General features: G+C 31.7%; 1 protein-coding gene across 1 annotated transcript; it reads left to right on the plus strand.

Moving 5' to 3' along the window:
• Positions 1-358: 358 nt before the first annotated feature.
• Bm13257 (Uncharacterized protein) lies at positions 359-580 on the plus strand (the record flags this gene model as incomplete). The annotated part of the gene is made up of 1 exon (XM_043074018.1): positions 359-580. The coding sequence occupies one exon, from the start codon at positions 359-361 to the stop codon at positions 578-580; it is 222 nt and encodes a 73-aa protein (XP_042929952.1).
• Between the last annotated feature and the right edge of the window lie 10,632 nt (positions 581-11,212).

An 11,212-nucleotide genomic window follows, 5' to 3' on the forward strand; every position in this document is an offset into this window, starting at 1 on the left:
TATCACCGACCACAGTATAATAATAACAAGATGACGCCAATGTGCACAACAGTAAAAATTGTTGACAGAGGAGGTGAAAACACGATTTGTGCGGGGAGCGGTGAAATGAGAGGGATGCGAAGATGGAAGTGACAATGAAGTGTGCGCAACTCACGGCAGCGGACAGAGGGAGAAACATTCAGCACAATTGGGTCGCTGTACATTACAAACATCCGCACAGCGCGTACTATCTCGAATTAATTCTCTCTTGGATGTCCGCATTTGAAAATTAATTCGAACAGTCCACATATAAGGTGCATGCATTTAAACTATTGCGGGACTGCATTATCTCATAATTCACTACATGTAGACAATTGTAATGAACGAGCATTCTTCCACATATCTACCCTCTAACGTCCTCGACGCTATCCGCAACACTCATCCCATATCTACGTACACGTTCGTAGTCGGAGGCACAGACATTCGACGAGCTACTGAAGCGAAATACGCCACAGTAGAGATGCAACCGCTGGGACGATTAATAAGTGTCGTATATCTTGTAAGTTATATAGTGACATCAGCAGGAAAAACAGATCTTTGAGCTTCAACCGTACTGTTTTCAATATTCAAAAAGTCGAAACAAATTGGATAGGGTTTCTAAAAGAAGAGAAATTAAAAAGTTTATTTCGTAGTCTAGGGATTGTTAACTGAATTACAAACAAATGTTATGTGCGATACTTTTACACGCTAAAAGCAGAGAAATAACAAAGAAAAAGCATATGTTATAAAAATAATATGTTAACTATAAAAAAAAAATGATTTGCAGTAATATAGAAATTAAATTACGAACTCCCTGATACTGCGGGATGAACAAGTGTGTGAGAAAGAAGTCTGCTGATGACAAAAATCATTCCTAGTTGCGTTATTTTCAATGTGTTCTCCAAGGATTTCATCTAAATGACCAATTAAATATAATAGGCACAAACACGTTAGCAGTTAAAAAAATTTTGCATGTTTATCACAACTTCATCCCAAACTTATTACTGTTATTTCTTCCTTCCATCGGTGCAAAAAACAACACGCCAAAATACTCTCGAATAAAGATAACGTAAAACATTTCTGCTCGCTAATTTGGATAAAATTAACTCCCGTAACAAAAGTTCGACTAAATTTATAACGAAGTTTCAAAACTTAAACTTTTGCAGTCTATTCAACTCTGCCCCTTTCAGTTCACTTCCAACAAAACATAAATTGTATATGATTCCGGCAGTGCTCTTCTTCCAGATCCGCGGACTAGTTCCTTCAAATTTATTACCATACCAACAAGGACAAAAAATTACTAAGGAATTTCGTAGTTTTGGTTCCATTTGGCTATGTCAGTAACTACATTATCAGTGAAACATAATTAGCTGAACCTTCATAGATTTATTGCGAGTCATAACAAACAAACTACTTCAGATACTCGTAACATGAAGCTCAGTAAAGAAAAAGGCTTAACTAATCACTATTAATTAAATTTTTGGTCAATATATAACACACAATTCGTCTTCACAATAAAACTCCCAAAAAGATAAAGGTATTCTACATGTGTACAGAAAGGAATAAATTATCATGACGGATTAAACCAAAAACTAGACAAGGGAATGTAGGAAACAAACAGAAATCGTTAATATCATAATGCAGTTGATTAATTGCAGCATGAAAACTTGCTAAAGTTTATCCTGCATAGATTAACTGCATTTCTCCAAAAACATACAATTCCAAACTTGACGCATTTGAAATTTATAACTTGTTGTAAAATCATACGTAAAACCATGAGTAAGAATTTTCAACCTAAATAAAGGATCAGTGTAGTTTCTGTAAGCAAAGATCAAGTAAGAAATTAAAATAATTAGAAAATAACCGTTTCCGACATCTTTTACAAAAACTCTGTTCTACATGTAATGGGATGTAAATTCAAACTAAAGAAAACAAATGACTAACCATCATCATCTGATCCCAACAACACATGCAAATTTTCCCTTTCGTCTACCTCAACCACATTTCAACACTAAACTTTACTTTGTCCGAGTTTACTTTGTAAGAGATTGAAAAAGTGAAAAGCTTTCAATAAAATCCTTAATAACTTCCTGTGCATTTTTTCACCACTATTTCCCATTGAATCAGCTCTTGGCCAATCATTTTGAGAACCATTACACTCTTCAGTTAACGGAGTAGAATGAACATCTCTTTCGCTTTGTTTCAAAGTCTAAAAAAACATGGCACTTCTTTCAGGAAAAGGCCACCAACAATGAATCGTCGAGATGAGGTAAGAATCTTTCTAAAATTTTGTCTTTGAAACGGAACATGGGAAGCACAAGCTGAAGCAGCTGAAAACGACGTTTATATGCATCAAGACTCAAAATGATATAAAGGATAGTTGCCTTTCAGTTTATTTGATGAATGTATAACTTGCTGCTGTATCCATAAATGTAACCGCATAACTCTTAATACGCAAAGGTATACAGCGTCGTTTATTTGGTTTTGCTATATGGACAAAATCACACTATGAACAGTTCCTCATATATTTTTTTTTTTTTTAAGATTCAGATAATCCTTCAGGAAATTCAAATCGAACAATTGTGAATGCTGTGAAAAACAATAATTTATCTGATAAAAGATCTATGTTTCCTATTTTCACTCTTAGAAAAAAAATTCGGTAAGGATTTTGCTTTCTGCCTGATGCAACAATTTCATCACTCTGAATTGTAAAGCATGAAATATCGAAAAAGTTGACTTGAGCAGAGCATAAAATAACTTTCGTCTTTTTCATCTTGCCACAGAATGGCTCAAGAAAAGCACCAGCAGAACGAGGGAAATAGATGAAAACTATCTTGTTCCTTAGTCAATAACTTAGTCTTCCTTGGAAGTATGCCAACTTCCAGGTACGTCGGAAACAAGCCAGAACAAAGTGATGCATCGGTAGTAATGGCTACAACTGACGTTGGGACACAAACAGCATTTTACACATCACCTTTGAAGAATTAAATAAATGCTAGCTGTCGAATTTTTCTACTTAAATCTTCCTGTATTTTGGATCCATTATTTTTATCACAGAATATTATTTTCCCAGTTGTTTCAAACTCATGAATACTTATTTCGTCGCTACGTATTTGTGTCTTATCTTTGCGCTACCAAGAAGAAAAAAGTTTGTCGGTCTTTCAAAAAAATCACCATCGCGAATACTGGAAGAATTTAAGTGACTCGATGAAGATCTCTAAATAATCCTATTAAACGTGAAGTACTTCAAAAGATGAATTTGACAATGCAACACAACTGATTACTGATAAATCTTAATGCAGATATGAAAAAAAAAAAATGTACTAAAACAAAGTGAAAAAAGCAGCCTAAGATGTAAACATGTGATATGAATAATGCAAATAGTCGACCTATAAAATTTAGGAAAAGTTGATTACAAAAGAATGATTAGGGTAAGAAGTCATGGTGGGTTATACCAGCTGAAAGGATGCATTCCGATCAAAGTAAATGTAGGGAAAATCCAGTCAAAAGTCTGTCTCCGTTTGCTGTCGTTTTAGATGTGACGGTGATTGTTGTATTGTCGCATCTCATCCCACTCCTACTCTGTTCTCTTCTTTCTCCTTCGTCAATCAAGAATGATCATAACCTTTCTCTTCTTTCCATACTCGTTTTATAGTGTCATTCCTTTGCCCAATATTACCGTCAACACCTCTGTTCTCTCGCTCATCCTTTTCGCTTCAAGTACATTTCGTATGCATAGCTCTCCATTTAACATTCTCTACTTCACATTTTCTGTGTTAAACAGCACCGACTGACTCACTGCCACACACCAACGGACTGCCTTACCGCGATGCCACTATCGTTGCGGACGCAATCAATTTTCAGACCTTTTGTAAAACATTATGACTGATTAATTGAACAAAATATTTATCTTCCGAGTACTACAGAAAACATGAATAAAAAGCACTGCAATCGTTGTAGTAGTTAGCAGGAGGAGCACAGCTATTGTAACAAATATATACTTAATCGAAGGCATTTGTCAGCTCGTTTTCTTTTTAATCTAGAAATTACATTAAATGTTATCTTCCTTTTATCTCTATAACTTTTAATTGCATTTGTCACAAATATTGCTTTGTACTGAACGATATAAACATATCCATCGCATTTCCATTAATGCTACCAAAATAAATATTGAATTACGTACATAAAGAGATGGAAAAAATGCAGTTGAAACAATATTTGATTTTCATTTCGTTGCCTTTCCCACTTTGTTACTGAATTTCTGCATTCTGAGAAGATATTTATTGTATTTTGTTATAAACAAAATTTCTGCTTGACATATTATGTTTTGTAATGCGGATTTCTCAGAATGGCGCTGGTTATACTATATTCACCAGAAAGATTATAGCTATTAAGAATTGAGAACTTTAAAAATGCTAAAAATCAATTTCAGTCTTACAGTAAAGCAAGAGTTCAGCAGTTGTGTTTTTTCTCATATTTTTCAAGTGATACAGTTGAATTCTAAAGTTTTTGACCCCTTAGATCCTGATTCAAATATCAGAATAAAACCATATTTTTTATGAATCGGTGTTACAAGCATGTTTTCGACTTCCCATTTATACTTTGACGAAAAAAAAAAAGAAAAAAATAGAAAAAATTAAGTGTACTTGTAATTTCATTACACTTTTCCTGCTTATATATATTTTTTTTTCAGTTTTCTAATCTTAATTCAGAATTGAGAACATAAATGAATGCAGAGGACGATTGAAATAAATTGTTTTCTGGACTGTTGGATAGCTAACTGAAATGCTATCTGTTAACAGTGATGTGAGAATTTTTGGAATTGAAAGTGAAACATAGCAAGAAGAAATAAGACTGGACTCTAACTCATTATCATTTGGAACCGTGTAACAAACAGGGAAAAAACCAAATTTAAAATCAAAATTTAAGCCATTAGAATTTTTTGGTGATGGAGATTCAGCTAGCATGACAATGACAGTAGTCAATCCAATTTCAATCCAATTCCAAACCTAAGAATGCCTCATTCTCAGTCAAATTACTTTTTGGAATTAAGGATGAATGGTGGTATTCCATATTGGTTGTCATTGATGCAAATAAAATTGTTACTAACAAACGTCTTGTATATCATTTGGTTTTTGAATTCATTTTTAAAGTTATAAATTAATTTCATAAATATTCGGAATGGTAGATGGGAATCGTCGTAATCTGAGCATAACACATCAGTCGCATTAAGCTCCTCATTTTTTCATTGCGGTAGAAATATATTTATAGCGGAAATTCTTAGATGGCAGTGATTTGAAAGAAGGATGAAGTACTGTTGTTCTAGAAAAAAAATGATTGGATAAGAAAAGCTAAGTGAACATTGCAATGAATGTAGGTTGCTGTCCGGAAGAGAAGATGATTATGATGTGCTTAATGATTTATCACATTTCTATCCACTTGCAGACTTTTGTGAATTTTGTCATTTCATTGAATTAATGATTTAACGTATTTAAAAAAAAGTGATTCAGCGTTTTTTTTCACAACCAAAAGTTTTAATTTCCTGTTTCCTAATAGCATTAACTGACTGATCCAAAATTAAGCTTGGAATGCTGAGGAGTTATTATTTTTCATTTAACTGAACTTTTTTTTTCGAACATACCCTATCAGTTATCAAATAATTGTTCATTTTTTTTTTTTATCCCTGGATTACCAAGACCATGGAATTTCATTTTTTTTTTTTCCTCAAGAAAAAAAATCATTTATATGAACCTGAGGAGCAGTTATTTCAGTCATGTTTATCTTCAAATTACTAAATTTTCCACCTGAAATGCATACCATTTCTATTGAAGCTGATCCTACGATTATTTCTCTTGATGAACAAAATTTCCTATAAAGCGAGAATCGTATACCATGAAGAGAATTCAGAATTTTTTATAACAACCAATGGACAGGTATTCAAATTATTGTAAATTAAGATAATGACAACAGGAGAGCATGAATTGCAGTTAATCTGAAGACGACAAACTGTATTTACTAACATAGTTGATCCGGGTTATTTCAATGCTGTAATCTTCAGGGTATTTATCTTAAACAGACGGAAAAAATATCTTGCGGTACTTCAAGTGGACTTCAATACCAAAGCAAGTAAGTGCATGGTACTTCAACTTCTTGAGCAAATTTTCAAGAAATTGATTTTAACATAGTTTTCATAAGTATATTTGATTTTTAATACCGACCACCTTATCAAACATTAGGTCTGTTGTTGCTTTTGGGTTTATTAATTTTATGAAAAAAATGTTAAAATACATGGATATTGTGTTACAACTTTTGAATAATATTCAAATCAGGAAAAAAATTCTCAGTTCAAAATTATGTGTTTGAATTTCTATGTTTTCAAGGGCCCGAACGGTTTTCTCAAACGTTTATTCCTTCATTAAAATTTCTTGTGACATATATCATTAAACATTTCGTTTTTCTAATCTGAAAATTGTTAACAAACTGTATATTTTTAGAATTTAGTTAGAGTAACGTTTGAATTTCTTCAAAAATCAGTAAAACTAATAGATTCCCCAGAATTCTAATCAGTGTATTGATGGAACCAATTTCTTTCAGAAAGGTTCATAAATTTTTTGTTTGAAATGTTTTTTTCTTAGTTTTAGGATTATTTTTGACTCAAAGTGAATTAGTTCGAAATAAATGCTTTTGTTCTGTTCCTCTTTTTTAATTTCACACGTATAAAGAATTCCATCCGCTTTCTTTTTTGACCTATCTATCTATCTATCTATCTATCTATCTATCCTATCTATCCTATCTATCCTATCTATCCTATCTATCTATCTATCTATCTATCTATCTATCTATCTATCTAATCTATCTATTTATCTATCTATCTAACAATAGTAACTCGTATTATTCCTTAGATGAGAAAGAATTTGCCTGATTATCCAAAAACAAATTTTAATATTTCAAGCGCTTACTTGTTCATGTAAACATCTATTTGCTGAGATAACAGTAGATAGATGAACGAATCGAATTTCTCGTTGAAATAATCGGCTTAAAAATAAAGTGTTATAATACTTCCTATCTGTAATAGTAGTGGGTTAAATTTCATGGATTTCCAACAAATTGTGAAAGTAGCATGAAACGATTTACTGAGTGCTCCATTTCATACACTTTTTATCACTTCAAAGCATTATTTTTTCAAGCATTCAAAATTGGAAAAAAAAAAAAATTTAATGAATGCGGACTTAATCTCTGTTGTCTTTAATTGATTTTTCTAAAAAAATTTTGTTATATTTTTGGTTTCTAAATGTTTTGTTTTTTCTCATTTCGCCTTATTTTTTTATCCTTCGTTTTATACCATGATGATCTTAATAAGATTGAAAATCCTTATAAACTGTTTTCATAATATAAGAATTTATTTTGTTTAAAAACCGCAAAAAATAAAAAAAAATAGAATGAGTTCCACTAGTAGGCCTTTGAGTAGTAAAATTTTTTACGTTTTACCAGAAGGATTCAAGAACATTATATTCTATCAATGAAGAGAAACTGAAGAAGCCTAACTGCCGGATAAATTGTTTCATAATGTGTTTCTACTTAGGTTGACGTCACAAGGTTTCGACATCCACAAAATAATTCATGGCATATTTTCCGTTTTATTTGGATTCTAAGTTATCCGAATAAGAGCTGTAATGGTAGTGCCTATTTCTAATATTCCCTGTCTATAAAACAAGATGACGCATGGTATAAGCAGAGGGATGAAATGATTTCTCAAGAAACAACAGTAAGTCTGAGGAGATGAGGATGACAGGATCATCGTTTTGATTTTAGTTAACAATACATATGGAGAGTGAGAAATCGCAAATTTGAACGAGCGAAAAAAAAGTAGTTATATTTAGCAAAAGAAATTCGAATGCAAAGGTTGGACAGCTAAAAATTTGGAGAGAAAAACTGACTTTTAGTTTTGTCTGACCGTTCTCAATACTGATCAAGTGGAATTATGCAGACTATACTGCGATGTGTTACAGCTAATACTTTGTAAATCGCTATGGAAACATGCGGATTAATAAACATGGTACCGCTTCATAGCTGCTAGTTAAGAAATCAGTCGATGAAGCGGCACTTGGCATGTGCAAACTGAAAATGCCAAGTCGCTTTATTGTAGGCATGCAAAAAAATCGATCCGCGACTTTTATGGAATGAAAAGGTATTTTATAGTATACCTAAACAAGAGGAAGGAAGGAAGTAATACCATGATACGATGAAGACACTAATTCGATCACATGCTAAGAGTTAACCGGTAGAGAGACCTGACTCCTTTCTGGCCTTTTCTACCACCATCATTTCGATTTGAATTATTGCTCACTTAAGCTTGCATCGCAGTTTTAGTATTCCAGCTACTTCAAGCATCTTTCTTTTTGCACTCAGCCTTGTAAGATACTTTTATCTCTCCTTTCTCCTTTCCGTCTTACATTTCTCCTAGTGCACAGTGTATTTCACTGCTAATTTTTCATTATGAGACCTTTCCTATTTCACATGAATCTATTACTCTCTCTCTTTTCCATTTCAAAAAGTACTTGTATTTAGATGTCACGAGATTATCCTTTTAAAATCTTTAGGGATTTTAAGTTGTAAATTTAAGAGTATAGTATAACCATATTAAAAAGAAGAACCATGTTAGGAAATGTTCAAATTAGGCTATATCCGTAACACTTAAATATTCCGAAGTCCGTAACACTTAAATATCCCGATACAATGATACACCGAGTTCGCGTTTCTCTTCAAGAAGTGCTAAGTAACTGGTTGTGGGGCAGTAGTTCTAAAAGTGTTTCAAACCAAATTAAATAATAGCAAAAATGATCCCAGAAAAAAGTAAAGTCTCTGTTGCCAGCACAACCTAAGTGATCATGTGAGCCACAAAAAGTATATCTAAGATGAAGAATGACACTGATATTAATTTTATTTAAAAATGGTTAACTGCAAAACCTGGTAAGGGACCAGTAATCTTAATATTATCGAATAAAGTGGTCAGATAGGTGAAGCGTCTTTCCAACAACGGTCAGTTTTAAAATTTAGGTCGCAAAATTCAATTTCAAAGTAAGTTTTTTTTAACTATTTCATATTTTCAATGAAGCATTGCAAAACAAACAAAGTCCACAGAGCTTTTTTCACAATTTATTACTAATGAAGTACAACACCTTTTTTCAAGAATGATTAAGTTTTCTCCAGTACAAATAAACTTTCTGAATAACTTTTGTCATTTATTAATGCTATTTATGAATAAAACTGGTTGTTCTTGCGTTTTAAGCAAATTAGATGAATAGCATGATTTCTTAGAAATTTGAAAATCAAGTCTATAATAATGAAAAAGATCAACTAATCTATTTCAATTTATTTCGAGCTAAAATTAGAATTTGCCTGATGAACAAAAAAAAAAAAAAAAAAACAATAATTTAAAGACCGAAATTTAGGAAGTTCAGAAGTATAATATTTTATTTTAAATGGATGAATGCATTCAAAATAATTGAACTGAGCAATTCTTGCAGAAATTACTTCCAGAAAATGAAACAAGAAAAAAATCTTCCCGTACTAATCCTACAAAATTTCATATATCAGTCTTTTGAATAAGGTGGGAAGTAGTAAAACTAAAACTTGACATAAATGAAATTCTATATGATCATGCGATGATGGGAAACAAGCGGAAAACAATCATTATTTCTTTTTATTTTCCTTCATATTCTTTAAAGAGTGTTATGTTTTTCATTGCTCTGTTTGCTGCAATCAGTTCTTGCAAGAATTGTTCAGTTCAGTTATTTTGGATGCATTTCACGCATTTTCAATAAAATATTACACTTTTGAAAAAGCTCCATAATTTTTAATCTATTCAGAGTTCGTAATCCTGCAATTTATAAAATTTTTTTGCTTTGAAAGTAGTTATGAGAGGAAAAGAATGAATGTGTTTGAAGTGGTAAAGAAACAAATAAAATTGAACCATCAAGGAGAAAATTCACATCAGAATTTCGAATTATTTTATTTTTAGTGAAAATTCTCTTCACTCTAGCTCTTTCAATCGTTGCTATAAAAAAGATGAATATGCCTATACTACCATTCCACTATGTGAATTCTTTTAATGGCATGATGCTGATTGGGATTCCTTAACCACACTCTCTAGATTATACAAAAATTTGGATAATTTATGGAACGCCTTCAAGCAGTCTGTTTAAAAATTCATATTTGCTTTATTTCAATTAAATTTTATTTTTTCTCTGCACATATACCCGCAGTAAACGGCATTGCTGTTAAGGAATGACAGTGAAAATAACTGAGAATTAACAGTTAAAAGGAATGATAAAGAAACTGTCCATATCTAACCAGTAGCTCTTGGATTTTTAGGAAGTGGAGATGATTAATGATTGAATCAGAAATCGTTTAGCATTCAAAAAATGCACTATTTCTTTATTTAAAAAGCTCAAATGTAGAAGATTATATGATTTATATGAATTTCATGAAAATAGAAGTAAACTATAAATTAAAAAGTAATAAGACACCTATAATTAAACTGAACAGTAAAGAGGGAGGAGAATTTGCGAAATGAGGAAATGCTTATGTGTACATAATGTGGTATTACAAACCAAAAGATATTTTCAGTAGTTTAAAATATTCACTCCTTTTCAATTTACTTTTCCTGATACTATTTTTAACTGCTCAGTGTGCTATATTTCGCATACTTATTTTCCGAATATTTTCAATAGTTCATTTGCAACATCCCAACACTTTTCATTCCTACAGGAATAATAATTGCTGCATGCTATTTGCATTGAGAAAACTAGTACTTCAAACTCTCCTTTTTTTTTTTTTTTTTTCTATTTATTTTTTTTTTTCTGCAAGAAAATGCTTCTCGACGAAATTTACATCTGTTATACACACAATGATTCTTATTGATTTTTAAAATTCAGGGCACTTCTGATTTTTGCGTTCTTATAAACTTTTAGAAATGACAATTCCGGCAATAATGAAACTGTCATAGTAAAACTTGGTGATAGTGTTATCGGTCATGAAAAATAAAAGTGGTAATTTAGTGTTATAATAAGAGGTTTGATTGGCTCATATGAATTCTAATTTTTTTAAGTTTTGTTTTGTTATAGATTACATATATAGAGAAGGAAAAGATTTCTGTGGTGCTTTCAAAACGTTAACACAGCATACACAGAAG

Source organism: Brugia malayi (assembly GCF_000002995.4).
Source record: "Brugia malayi strain FR3 genome assembly, contig: Bm_v4_ChrX_scaffold_001, whole genome shotgun sequence".
NCBI lineage: Eukaryota > Metazoa > Nematoda > Chromadorea > Rhabditida > Onchocercidae > Brugia > Brugia malayi.